At 36.4% G+C, this 14,402-nt stretch overlaps 1 protein-coding gene across 6 annotated transcripts in view; it reads left to right on the top strand.

Moving 5' to 3' along the window:
• Window positions 1–13,621, top strand: part of UBR5 (ubiquitin protein ligase E3 component n-recognin 5) — an 89,009-nt gene extending 75,388 nt beyond the window's left edge. For 5 of the 6 annotated variants that reach the window (XM_039328900.1, XM_039328899.1, XM_039328895.1 and 2 more), the window contains 9 exons: window positions 809–939; window positions 2,698–2,758; window positions 4,177–4,352; window positions 4,537–4,621; window positions 5,219–5,374; window positions 5,566–5,679; window positions 6,381–6,525; window positions 9,123–9,208; window positions 9,431–13,621. In XM_039328900.1, coding sequence (XP_039184834.1) covers window positions 809–939; window positions 2,698–2,758; window positions 4,177–4,352; window positions 4,537–4,621; window positions 5,219–5,374; window positions 5,566–5,679; window positions 6,381–6,525; window positions 9,123–9,208; window positions 9,431–9,643 — 1,167 coding nt within the window. In that variant the 3' untranslated portion in view covers window positions 9,644–13,621. The remainder of the gene's footprint in view (window positions 1–808; window positions 940–2,697; window positions 2,759–4,176; window positions 4,353–4,536; window positions 4,622–5,218; window positions 5,375–5,565; window positions 5,680–6,380; window positions 6,526–9,122; window positions 9,209–9,430) is intronic. The other variant, XM_039328898.1, reaches the window with a different exon arrangement.
• Window positions 13,622–14,402: the final 781 nt, after the last annotated feature.

Genomic DNA, 14,402 nt, shown 5'->3' with positions numbered 1-14,402 from the left:
CCAACCTTGTAAGGATGGAAGGCTGAATCAACCTTGAGCCAGTGAGAATTGAACTGCCAAACTGTTGGCAGTTGGCAGTCAGCAGAAGTAACCTGCAGTACTGCATTCTAACCACTGTACCACCATGGCTATTGATCACTCCTGTACCTGCCGTCCTTTCTTCTGAATGTCAGGTTAATGGCTTTTAAGTTTGAAAAAACCTCCCATTAAAATAAATTTCTGGGTTAGCATGGATCTTGTGAATATTGCTATATCTAAGAATAGAATAGATTGCCATTGGTAGATATTTAACTAGCATTGTCACTATTTGTGGCATGTATCCTTGGAAAAGGCTTCGGTTGGAAATCTGAAGGGAATTGTTTAATTATTGCTACACAAAAAATCAAAAGGGCTGAGAAGGATGGCTGTAAGCTGAAATTGGAAACAAGCAAGCCTAAATACAGAAGCATTGATAGATAACTAAAAAAAATCCAAGGTTAGAACAGAATTTGTTCTGAGTTTGAATCTATTAGTTTAATTTGCTTATTGGATTGCTCTTTGTGATTGGGATAAACCCCAGAAAAAGAATCTTTCCACATTTTTAATATTATTTGAATTCAGAATAAATTATATTTTACTGTCTGGATTTGCTCTTTCTATGTCTGGAATAGAAACCAGATCCCATCCCATTTATCCTGTGGTTCTCTACCCATAATTTTAACATATCGGGAAACAGACAGCAGATTTTTTTCTGCCTATCTAGTATAATAACCAGGTAGAGGGAAGCGTGTAAACATAGGAAAATAAATATAAATCTATATCTTTTCAGGCTTTTGCAAGCAAGATTACAGGTATGCTGTTGGAATTGTCACCTGCACAGCTGCTTTTACTATTAGCAAGTGAAGATTCTCTTCGAGCAAGAGTGGATGAAGCTATGGAGCTCATTATTGCACATGGAAGGTAATTTAATATTAATGAGAATTAAAGTATGTATATGAGTTTCAACTATGGGAATGATTGACTTTTGAGTTCCTATAGAAGTCAAGGTATCTAGCTTACCTCCTCCATATTTATAAACAAATGGCTGAAAACTCAACCCAAATTTTGGACACATCTGCTATTACAATGTCTATGGAGATTCTCAGTCATCCAGGTCAGGTTGTCTCAAAGGTGCTTTTTCAGGAGGCAACTGGACTTTCTTGTTTTTCTTTGAAGACATTTCGCTTCTCATCCAAGAAGCTTCTTCAGCTCTGACTGGATGGTGGGGAATGGAAAGATTTATACTCCTTGCAGACAGCTGGTCATTTTCATTCTTTTAGAGAGTTGTTGAAACCATTTGAAGGTTTGCCCATGTCCTCAGAGTCATCTGGGTAGTGCAAATGTGTATGGAGCCAAGGCAGAAAACATCCTGTGGCCAAGAAGGCTCCACACACATTTACACTATTCAAGTGACCCAGAGGACACAGGTAAACCTCCAAATGGTTCTAACAACTCGCTAAAAGAATGCAAATGACCAGCTGTCTGCAAGGAATATAAATCTTTCCATTCCCTACCATCCAGTCAGAGCTGAAGAAGATTCTTGGATGAGAATCCAAGGTTCTGATTTTAAGGTGAGTATCCTGAGCTATGGAGGCCTTTGATCTTCTTCTTAAATTCATAATAATAAAATAATGAGAACTAAAGGCTCAAAGGGAAGGCAGATTAGAAAGAACAAGACCTTTGGGGGTCTTCAATTCCCTTCCTCTTAAGAGTTCCTTAATAAGATTTGCTCTTCCTTCCTAACATCAATAAAGGTAGTTTTTCCCAAAAAATATGCGAAGAGCTGTAATTAGTGATTTAACTATGTTTTCTTTTTGGCAGTGTTTTAATTTATATATAATGTATGTTTAATTGAAGAGGGCTTGGAGAGGTAGAAGTGGCCAATATGGAGGTTGTACCTTGCCCTCCACATCTCTGTCTCCTCTGCAGATTTATGGAGAAGCAGAGGGGCTGGCAAGAGAGCTGTGTAAGGAAAGCTGCCCCAGCAAGCCAGCATCCTTACCATGCACAATTGGAAATGGAAATTCCCTTTCCTCAACGGGCCAGCCTCCCTTGTACAGGACCCGGGAGTGCTGCTCCCCTGCCGCCGCCTCTTGCTCTCCAGAGATCTGTCAAGATAGAAGTTGGACTCGGAAGAAACTGCTTCCTGCAAACGTCCTCCACCTCCTGCTTTGCTGGGAGGGGGAACCGGACAGGGAAACACCAATGATGTCTGAGATTGGGAAAAGAACATCTCTTAGTGTGCTTTACACATATATACACAAACAACATTCCAACCTTGGAGACTTGTATCCACATCTGAGCTAGCAAATTGCCAATCATGCCTGGGCTTGGGGAGAAGTCTCTCTCCTTCCTTTGTGGATAAAAGTCCAAAACCTGGAATGCATTATGTGTGTGCGCGCATGCATACGCTTGGCTCTAGCAGTTTGGGGAGGCGAGTTTGTGGGGCACCGAGTTGTCCCCACATCGAGTTAGCCAGTGTGACTTGTTCCGTTGTGACCCAACTGTCTTGAGTCAGCTGTGTCCAGTGAGTGGTGTCAAGCAGGCCACGACCACCTGCTAGGCAACTGGTGATACTCAAATATTGCCATATCCTAAAAGTGGTACAATCTATGAAAAGATTGTAAAAGGTTAAACATTATATTGGCTCAATATAATTGGTTTTTATTCCTTTCAAAGGGAAAATGGAGCTGACAGCATTCTAGACCTTGGCTTGTTGGATTCTTCTGATAAAGTGCAAGTAAGAAACATCTGTAGACCATGCCTTTATTAATTTACTGTTTACAGATGTCTGAAATATCTAAAATAGAGAAATTCATTTACGAAGAAGATTCTGTCAACACTGCTAACATCAGATGTTCTTGCTTTGACAACAGATGGAAACGCAACCATTTTCTCTATTGCTTTTAGAATGAGTTGCTGCTGGGAGGGGGAATAGGGATGAGAGTCCAGCTAGTCATAACAATAATAACTTAATCGTGGGAACCCAAGGACATTGGGCCCAGAGCTGATAGTGTTTTGGCGAGCTGGAGAGAAAGCCCATGCTTCAAGAATTGCACTTTGTTACTTTGCATCCAGGGGAGGGAAATTTACTTTCTGGTTTCAACTATGTAGTGCTGATACTTTGTTTCTCGAATAAAAGATTCTTTAAGGTAAACAATGCTCAAAGTTCTTTTGAAGAATTTCATCTGTCGGAACCATGACAGATTCTTTTAATCACATGCATAAGACCAGAAATCATATGTATTCCCAGAGTCATCAGATTAAATAACAATTATAAAAGAATCTCTCAAATTCCATGAAGTCATGGCAGTTGGAGTTCTGAACAAGAGACTGTACATTGCAGCATATTATTGCAACTTGGTCTTGTAACTTACAGTCTCAATTTTGTCTTGGAAATTGATCATACAGCTAGTCCTCGTTTAGTGATTGCCTCATTTGGGAACCATTCACATTTTGGATAGTGATGAAGGAGTAACTTTTATGATCAGTCCTCAATTTACAACCTGTATAGTTCTAAAAAATAAAGGAAAACTGAAATAAAATTATAAGCACAGTTGAAATTTCACTTAGTCATTACTTAATGTTCAAGTTACTTGTCCCATTCTTGATTACTAAATGAAGAGTATTTATAACAAGTTTCAATGCCTAGAAATGGTCTCATTTACTCATCTTAGTCTTATACCTAGGAAAGCAGGTGGCATAAGATTAGCTGTATTCTGTGTTAAGATGAAGAATTGTCTCTGGGCTGATATGTAGTAAAGTCATTAAGACAATATTTTTTCTTCTTAGTTTCATTTCAGAGTATTTTGCATGCTACTTCTTTACAAATTACTGTTAGTTCTTTTGTTCTTTCTTTCTGTTGAATTGATAAGAGCGTATAAGCCTAAATCTTTTTTTTTCATATCTGGAAATTAGTTATTAGAAAGAAATTAGACTATTCTAGTATTTATTTGCTTGAAGAGATGACACGGAAAACTAAAGCAGAGTCCATATTTTAGAAACAGATAAATACATAGACATATATTATTAAATTAGCATTAGCATTTGTTGAAATCATCTTTTTGAATAGTATATTTTGAATACACAGTTCAGTACTAAAGTCAGTTAACAGAAACAAACACTTTTTATTTCTATTGTGTGTTTCTTTTAAAAAAGGAAAACAGAAAACGACATGGTTCTAGTCGTAGCGTTGTGGACATGGAATTAGATGATACAGATGATGGTGATGATAACGCACCACTGTTTTATCAACCTGGAAAACGTGGCTTTTATACACCAAGGCCAGGCAAAAATACAGAAGCCAGATTGAATTGCTTCAGAAATATTGGCAGGTAAAATACCCTCTAGATGAGTGACTTGCTTTCTGAGAGAAAAATAATATGAAATGTATATATATATTAAATGTAATAAGATTGGGATTTTCAACCAAAATTTGAAAATAATGTTTAATACTTATATTTTGATACTGTTAGCAATTTTCTGTTAAAATATTAACTGCTTTCTAATGATTTTCAGAATTCTAGGGTTATGCTTGCTGCAAAATGAACTATGTCCAATTACATTAAATCGACATGTAATAAAAGTTCTTCTTGGCAGAAAGGTAAGCATCTCTTAGTGATTTAGCATAAGGCTGCTGCATTAATTGATGAAATTTGTCTTCAGCTAAAAATGTAGGGCATTGTTCCCATGACTTCCATCCTTATGTTTAAAATGTTTGTTCCTTTCCTTACTGTCAGATACTTTATCCAGAAAAGGTAAGAATATTTCAAAAAGCTCCATTCTGGGTATAATGGTGATCTACAAATAAGATATCAAGTGATTTTTTTGTGTGTGAGATCATTATAAGCCTTTTATTCATAATCCTCTAAGCAGAAATTTCACCAAACAACTAAAATAAACCATTATTTTCAAAACAAACTAGAATTTCAATTATATCTGCTGGAGGTCACAAATCCAAATAGTCATAAGCCCAAATCAGATGTAACGATCAGTCTGAGAACTAACCCATGCTCTTCAACTTTTGTGCTTATATTGTGATTGATCAAATGGTGGAAATGTCTATATACACTATTGTTCTTAAAATAGATATGAGAATATTAGTTGTAAAATCTTATAAATTTCCCAACAATAAGCTTAATTGCACTACTTGTACAATGAAATACAAGTAAATGTTTAATGATTACTTTTTTATTTTCAGGTTAACTGGCATGATTTTGCCTTTTTTGATCCGGTTATGTATGAGAGTTTGCGGCAACTCATCCTCGCTTCCCAAAGTACAGATGCTGATGCAGTTTTTGCAGCAATGGACTTAGCTTTTGCGATAGACCTATGCAAAGAGGAAGGTGGAGGACAGGTAGGCACAAATTACTGTGTTTAATGTTACTGCCTCAGAATCTGTTTTAATGTTAACATCCATAGATACTTCAGTAATTTTAGTGACAAATGTAATAAAAAGCAAGACTAAGAGGAGTTGTGAATAACTGATGGTTGTGAAGCCTTTAATAAGATTTTAAAAAATAATTCTGTGTTGCATTGTTTTTCTAGGTTGAACTTATTTCCAACGGTGTAAATATACCAGTCACTCCTCAAAATGTGTATGAATATGTTCGTAAATATGCAGAACATAGAATGTTAGTAGTTGCAGAACAACCTTTACACGTAAGTATGTGAAATCATCTTGAAATTTGATGCACTTTTTCTTAGTACTGTTCTGTAATCCTTAAAGAAATATCATGTTGAATGGATAGATAAAAAACTTTTAAGCCGTCCATGAAATATTACATTTCATAAAACATTCAGAAAATCTGTCACAAAAATACTTCTCTCAGTATCAGCAATGTATCTGTATGAAATTTAGAATTAGCATAGAAAACACTGTTCTTCCTCCTGATCCAATTATAAATAAGGGTGAACAAATCTGCCAATTTCCCATTTGATTCTTAATTTTTCTGCTATTCTGTTTCTGCAAAAAAAATTATACTCATTCTCATTTAAATTTGGATTGGCCTTCATAGCTAAACCAAAACTTGTAATAGCTAAGAAGCTAATATTCTGCTCTATGAGCCCAATTTCCCGGAGTAGTTTTCTTGAGGCTTAGAACAATTCCAGCTGGTCACTTGATTCCAGAATATAAAATAGTAACCATGTAAATACACAGAGGATATCAACCCCCCCCCCTCCTCTATTTTATCTCTGGGTGTAGATGATGTGAAGAAAAGGATTATTCCGGAAAGGTGTTGCTTCAGCTCATGATGAGAACATGGCAAGACTTGTGTATCACAGCAAGGAATCTTGAGTTGCATTGTAACCCAGCAGGGTGCATTTCACTGCTAAAATTCTATTTCTGGTGGCTCTTTCAGGCAATGAGGAAGGGTCTGTTGGATGTACTCCCAAAGAATTCATTAGAAGACTTGACAGCAGAAGATTTCAGGCTTCTAGTTAATGGATGTGGTGAAGTTAATGTGCAGATGCTAATCAGCTTTACTTCTTTCAATGATGAGTCAGGTATAATATATTTTGATTATAAATTGCACCATAATAAAATTATGATCAGCTTCTTTGCATACTGATTAAAAAATAAATGTTTTATAAGTTATATAAGGTTATCCAATATTGTATAAGCTGGCCTTTTTCATTCCTCTAGAGCAGTGGTTCTTAAAAAATAGATCATGCCAGACAAATCTTATTGCATTCTTTGACCAAGTGACAAAATTAGTGGATCAGAGGAATGCTGTGGACATAATTTACTTGGACTTCAGTAAGGCATTTGATAAAGTAGATCACAACCTACTACTTGACAAGATAGAAAAATGTGGGGTAGACAGAACCACCACCAGATGGATCCGTAGCTGGCTGACCGGCCGTACTCAGCGAGTGGTCCTCAATGGAACTGCATCTATATGGAGGGAAGTGTGTAGTGGGGTGCCCCAGGGCTCTGTTCTGGGCCCAGTGCTCTTCAACATCTTCATCAACGATTTGGATGAAGGGATAGATGGGGAACTCATCAAATTTGCAGACGACACCAAGCTGGCAGGAATAGCCAACACTCCAGAAGACAGGCTTAAGATACAGAAGGATCTGGACAGACTTGAACACTGGGCACTAACTAACAAAATGAAATTCAATGGTGAAAAAAGCAAGGTTCTACATTTAGGCAAGAAAAACCAAATGCACAAGTACAGCATAGGTGGCACCATGCTCAATAGTAGTAACTGTGAGAGGGACCTCGGAGTCCTAGTAGACAATCACCTAAATATGAGCCAGCAGTGTGCTGCAGCTGCCAAAAAGGCCAACACAGTGCTAGGCTGCATTAACAGAGGGATAGAATCAAGATCACGTGAAGTATTAATACCACTCTTCAATGCCTTGGTAAGGCCACACTTGGAATACTGCATCCAGTTTTGGTCACCACGATGCAAAAAAGATGTTGAGACTCTAGAAAGAGTACAGAGAAGAGCAACAAAGATGATTAGGGGACTGGAGGCTAAAACATATAAGGAACGGTTGCGAGAATTGGGTATGTCTAGTTTAACGAAGAGAAGGACAAGGGGGGACATGATAGCAGTATTCCAATATCTCAGGGGCTGCCATAAAGAAGAGGGAATTAAGCTATTTTCCAAAGCACCTGAAGGCAGGACAAGAAGCAACGGGTGGAAACTAATCAAGGAGAGAAGCAACCTAGAACTAAGGAGAAACTTCCTGACAGTGAGAACAATTAATCAGTGGAACAGCTTGCCTCCAGAAGCAGTAAATGCTCCAACACTGGAAGTTTTTAAGAAGAGACTGGACAGCCACTTGTCCGAAATGGTGTAGGGTTTCCTGCCCGAGCAGGGGGTTGGACTAGATGACCTCCAAGGTCCCTTCCAACTTTACTAATATGAATCGCCCCCTTGAGCCAATGAGGAAGTTGTCAATTTATGCAAACCCTTTTTTTGTTTTCTTTAAAATTATCATCAGGACATATCGATGCAAATAATTTATTTCCAGTCTTTTTCCCATATCTCCCATATTCTGACCAATGGCGCGCCACTATATGGGTAGAGGCTGCTGCGCAATGCGCATGAAGATAAGCAATGCATATTCACATATGTACGGTGTTCTGTACTGAAGCTAGCTGGAGGAACATTTGAAAACACAATTCAATCCACTAATAGCAAGCGATCTGATGTTTTTGTACGACAGATATACAGCGATTCATTGTACGAAAAAATTTCAAAAGTGTCCCCAAAACTTCTTGCTCCATCACCCCTTTTCGTTCCTTCGCCCCCGCATTGCCCCTTTTCGTTCCATCGCCCCCCTGAAAAATGAAATCGCCCCCTGGGGGGCAATATCGCCCAGGTTAAGAACCACTGCTCTAGAGCAGTGGTTCTCAACCTGTGGGTCGGGGCCCCATTTGGGATCGAACGACCATTTCACGGGGGTCGCCAAACAATGCAGTCTGCCATTCTTTCCCCCTTTTCCTTAGCTGTGCTACTCCCTTTTATTCTATTGGCTTTCTTGAATAGAGTCTAATTCTATTGGCTTTCAAAAGCCAATAGGAATTGTCCAGGCTGTCTCTGCCCTGCTGAGCCCGCCAAAAGTCCCATTCTTCAAACGGTGCTGCACCAGTTGAGTAGTCCTCATCTTATGACCGGTTGAGTAGTCCTCGACTTACGACCGGTTGGGGGGGGGTCACGGCACTAAAAAGGTTGAGAACCACTGCTCTAGAGAAGATGTGAAAGGGACCTAGTGGGAATATGATCTCTCACTAGTGTCCAAGTTCTTCTGGGGGATAGAAACAGTTGAGTGTAATCCTTACATACTAGTGCTTCTTGGTTGTGTTTATCCTGTGCCTACTGGGGAGCTTCTTCACAAATTAAAAATGATAGTTCAGTTTATTTCTTTCAGATACGATTTTTGAATTTTTTGAAAAATTGAAACTTGATCACTTACTTAATGCAAAATGTAATTTACAATGAACATTGTATTACTCACTAGCTAAAGAGTAGCCCTGTAGCATTTAGTACATGGTTAGCATATTTCAAGTATTTCCATGAATTCACTTTTGAAAGTAATACCATGGGGTATCTGCTTTTAATATTCTTTGACTTCATTTTTAATAGGAGAAAATGCTGAGAAACTTCTGCAGTTTAAACGATGGTTTTGGTCCATAGTAGAGAAGATGAGTATGACTGAAAGGCAAGATTTAGTAAGTATTTCTTTTCCTTGGAGCTAATTCACACCTTTTGAGTATCTAATTGTTAAATTCCTTTAATGCTTTGACAAGTTAAAAAAACATTATTCTCACTTATGTATTATTATCCAGGGTTTTTTCTCATGGTGACTTAATTAATATGGAATAATTAACATCAAAATTGGGTATGAATTTGTTTAGTGAAGAATTAACAGGGTTTTTTTTAATGGTCCATAGGTTTACTTTTGGACATCTAGCCCATCATTACCTGCTAGTGAAGAAGGATTTCAGCCTATGCCATCCATCACAATAAGACCACCAGATGATCAACACCTTCCTACAGCAAACACATGTATATCACGCCTTTATGTTCCACTTTATTCTTCTAAACAGATTCTTAAACAGAAGTTACTACTCGCCATTAAGACCAAAAATTTTGGTTTTGTGTAGACTATTAAAAAAAGTGTGTATTGCTGTATAATTATTACTAGCTAGATTTTTTTTGTAGAGTTTCCATTTGTCCATAAAAGTTTATGAAAGTTAATGCTGTCATGCCCCCTCCTATTGCTGGTACTGCAATGATAAAATGCAACATTCCCCAGCAAAGTTTGCAACCTAAGGGCTGAAGAAGCACTGGCGATGTTAGATTGTGATCATTTGCTGGTCATTAACTTCTTGGCCAAATCCAGCCAAAGATGACAGCAGAACAATATAAATTACACTGTGATTTAACTTTTTCAAAAGGGGTGGAAATATGTCAAATGTTCTTCAAAAAAAAAAAAAAAATTCACTGCTGCCTTTCTGGAAAGTGTTTCAGCAAAGGTGCTTGTATAGAGGGACTAGGAAATTTCAAAATAAAAGATGAAGTATGTCCTGTGGTTTATTTTAATTTTTTTTTAAATGGTGTTTAAGTTTGTGGTTGGCTGCAGTTGTGCATCATGTATTATTGAACTTGTAAAAAGTTCTTGCCAGTTAGAGCTAAGAGTTGAAATCATTCACGTTTGCTTACAAAAACCACTGCCATTGCAATTTGTCTGCTTGCACTGGACTCTGGCACAATAAATACCACCATTAATGTTTTGCATGTAGTCTGTATAACCTTAGTGAGATTCTTTTTGTACGTAAGAAGGAAGCCAATGCACAGTATTTAATCATTTACAATCAACATTTTGTATCTTTCTTTGAGCAGTCGGTTAGGAGGCTTACACCTCCAGCTCAAATCCAGACACTTGTTCTGCTGTGTCTCAAGCTGGTTAAATTTTCAGCCTGGGCACTACCTGGTAACTGTAAAATGTTTATAAGATCATGATTATTTGAAGGTACATTTTGAAAAAAAAAATTTAATGTTCGTGAGCAGCTTAACTACTTTTGTATCTAGCCTTTTTTAAGTATCTTGTTACAGTTTTTAATAAATTACAAAGTCATACTGAAAAAATAGTTTTTATTTATGTGACCTGTATATTTTAGTTGCTACTGCACATCACATCTATTAAGTTGTTTATAGGTGAATAAAACTACTCTTCCTCTTCATTTAAAATAGAAACAGTTCAATCTGCATTTTACAGTTAGCAGAAAAGTTTAAGATGGCCTGATCCAACAAAGTATAATCTTTTCATCAGATATAGCTTACTCAATACACAAATGTTTGCCAACTGAATTGTGGTGCACATACAAAATGCTGTTTTTATTAAAGCATTTTAGTGCATAATATTTCAGTATATTAAGATCCTATTTAGTTGAGCACTAATATGTTGTAGGAAAGGGGAAGATTCTTTATTATTTTATGCTTACTATCTCATGGTATAATTTGTTACCATAATTTTCTGTGGGGTTTTGGCAGGGGGAAATTGCACATCATTAAGAACTTGCCTGAATTTCTGCCAAAAGGACCACCTCTTCTCTTCCTCTATGCCAACAACTTTCATGCCTCTTTCTGCCTTAGCTTGAAAACAGCATCCTGCTTCTATAGAGTATTGTTTTGGCAGGCACTCTAGCAGTGTAAACCCTAACTGTAGCCTCTTTTAAATAAAGACTGAAGACTGTTCTCTTAAAAGCTGTGCCAGGCTTACTCAGTTTTTAAAAAATTAAATAGGTGCTTTATTTTTTCCCCTTGGACATTTTGATGAAATCATTCCTTCTGAATGTCAGCCCTTTTAAGGATAAGATGGAGTTTTTCATGTTTGGCATAGTATTCAGGTTCTGTTTTTGAATTTGCTACTTGGCTTATAGCAAGTTTCATAATGTCTGAGCCTCTTGCATTCTGTAATTTAAAAAAATGCTACCTACCTCACAGAAGAGTTGAGGCATAATAAAGTTAATATTCTCTGAAGCCCTTTTAGGAAAGGCTGTGTATATTGTAAAATATTGTTATATATAACCTGTGTATATCTAGCCTATCCCTATGTTATATGTATAGCTCTGTATATAATACAATTGTCTTACAACAGTCACAGCAAAATACATTACAAAAATTCATAAGGCCTATATAGTAGTGTGTGCGCGTGTGTGTATACACAAACACATGCACACAAACAATACTTTGTTGTTACTCTAATGGCAAGGGGAAAGCTAGAATGATTAATGTTGTAGTCATTGACTCAAAATGTGTATGTAGCTATATAAATAGCTTTTCTCTGTATATTTGAACATTATCAAGCTTTTAATAAGAAATGCTTATTAAAATTGTACACCGCATTACTGTGTGGCTTAAATTAGTTTCTTTTAACTATATGGCAAGAAAAGTCATAGGAAAGTTTTCCAATAGTGTCTTGAATTTTACCTGATTTTTGATAATCATATTCTTTTAAAAGCTGGATTTTGATTACTTTTTCCCCTCAAGCTACTGAGCTGAATGGGCTTGAAATCATGACAATTGAGTTGCTATGGTAACCCTCTGAAGTCCTTTGAGACTTTCTTGATCCATGGAACCTCAGTTTTATAACAAGATGTATTTTGGTAACCGGTATCACCAATTGTGAAATCAATCCAAATAAGCACAAGAAACGATTGAGCACTATGGCTTATGTGCCCCAACATGTTATGGTATCTTCAGAATTTCTTCCTTTATGTTGCCCCCATTTTAGCCTTTTGGACTAATATTGAGACAAAACAAGGTTATTCTGTACATTTGTTAATTAGCAGCACTGTCTATTGATCAGGCTATCTTTTTGCTTTTGCAAGAAACAGATAAAATATGAAATGGAGAAATATGCAGATTTATGAACAATTAAAAAGCCTCATTTAATCTGATTGCTAGCACTATGTCTTAAATTTAACACAACATGTGTGTCAATATTACTACCTGCCAGAGATCGCATGAGCGCTGCCACTTGATTTCTGTTAACATTTTAGAAGATGGAGGCAGCTGAAGATCAGCCATCAAGCTAGTTTGTAGGTAAACCTTTAGACACTATATACTAAGTTTTGTTATGCTTTATAAATAAACCAGCACTTAAATTGTTCAAACAGCAGGCTAGGCACTAATAAAATGTATTATTGCTGATGAAATTTGTGTTAGAGTTTCCAATTCCTAGTTAGTTTAGTGGTGGTATCCTAATTAAACTATTTAATAGTCTTAAAAAGTGGCCCCACTTACTTCATGTCATCATTAGTCCATCTAATTTACTTAGTTCAAATAGTTCTTTTAGTCTGTTGTATTTCTCTTATCATTTTCCCTAAGTGATATCAATATGAATAGAAAATTGATAAATTGATTGATAAATTGATGATACATTGATAAAAACAAATGCTTTACTCCCAGTTTTCTAAATCCAGATAGACTGACCAGATAAGCAAAATAAGGTATTGAAGCCTCTGAAAGCACTTAATTGTAGCAATAGATTCATATATTTTACCGTTAAGAGTTTTTTTGCATTGTTTCATTACAATAAGAAAAGGGTTTTGTCTGTAAAGGTACAAGTGTTTTACTGAGCTGCCTTTTCTTCTGGATAATAGGGAAAGCTCTTTTTTTCTCTTTTAAGTATGCTTGTTTCAAGATGTCTGGGCTTTCATTCAGTGTGATGTAGAGATTGAAACTCTTCGGACTATGATTGGAGACATCTAGGTTTAAATCCTTCATGGAAATTTACTGGATAACTAGGAGAGGCACTCTTGCTCAACACAACCACCCTTACAGGATGATTGGGATAAAATGGAGATAATCATGCAAGCTGCTTGAGTCTTGAAAAGGCGAAGATACACATTTATCAATAAAAATGAATTGTTAAAAATCATGTAGAATATCTATTTAGAGGCAGAGGGGATGAAGATGAAATGGATTTGGGAGATGCAAGTTGTACACTGAAGGCTTAACGTTTAACCTTTTTTGTACCTAACTCAACAGCTAAGAAGTATTTTAATATTGTAACATTTTCATGGCATATCCTAAAATGTAGCTATCTTCAATTAAAAATTTCTTACAATTCTTAATTTCTAACAAAATCTATTAAATTTGTTCAGATATTCTTTTGCAAAACCAATGAAACTTAATAGTGTGCATTTAAAGTGGTTGAGTATTTATACCTTTGTAAAAAAAAAAAAAAGCTAAGAAAAACCATTAGGGGTTGTATCCTTGTTCTTCATACAAGTCACACAAAGGTTGAATTAAGTTTCTTTAAAATCAAATTTGACTTCTGGTGAACTTTATGGACAAATGCAACAAAATTGTTGTTTTCTTAACAATTCAGAAGTATCTTCTTTCCATTTTTTTTTTAACCTCCCAATCTAACCTACAGTGGGTCTCCAATTCACAGGGTGTTTTTCAGGCAAGTTATCACTTGCTGAGTGCTAGTGCACTAATAACTCTATTTAGCACTGTAAAAGCTTTTGCAAACCATTATTTTCAAATATTTAGTATAAGCCCATGTGAGCCCGTGGTGCAATGTGGAAGATATTGGACTTGGGCAGAGATTGAGGTTCTATTCCACCCTCAATCATGGAGGCCCCGATTGACTTTGAGCCAGGGATCAATACATTTTATAGATGAGCATTATCTTACTATTAAATTCAATCTTCGATCACTCAATACTAATTTTTAATCTAGTCTCAACCTATTTTTTTTGGGGGGGGGGAAGAGAAATCTCCAAGTTGAGTCACAAAATTATGGAAGCCACAGGACAATTGCACAGGATTTTTTAAAATTTAATTTAAAATCCAGTCACCTTTTCTTTTAGGTAAATTAGGATAAATACTCTGATTTGTATTAGAAGAA

This window comes from Crotalus tigris, unplaced genomic scaffold (assembly GCF_016545835.1).
Source record: "Crotalus tigris isolate CLP2741 ecotype Arizona unplaced genomic scaffold, ASM1654583v1 scf7180000024384.25900115:4084858, whole genome shotgun sequence".
NCBI lineage: Eukaryota > Metazoa > Chordata > Lepidosauria > Squamata > Viperidae > Crotalus > Crotalus tigris.
This window is presented reverse-complemented; position numbering and strand designations above follow the sequence as displayed.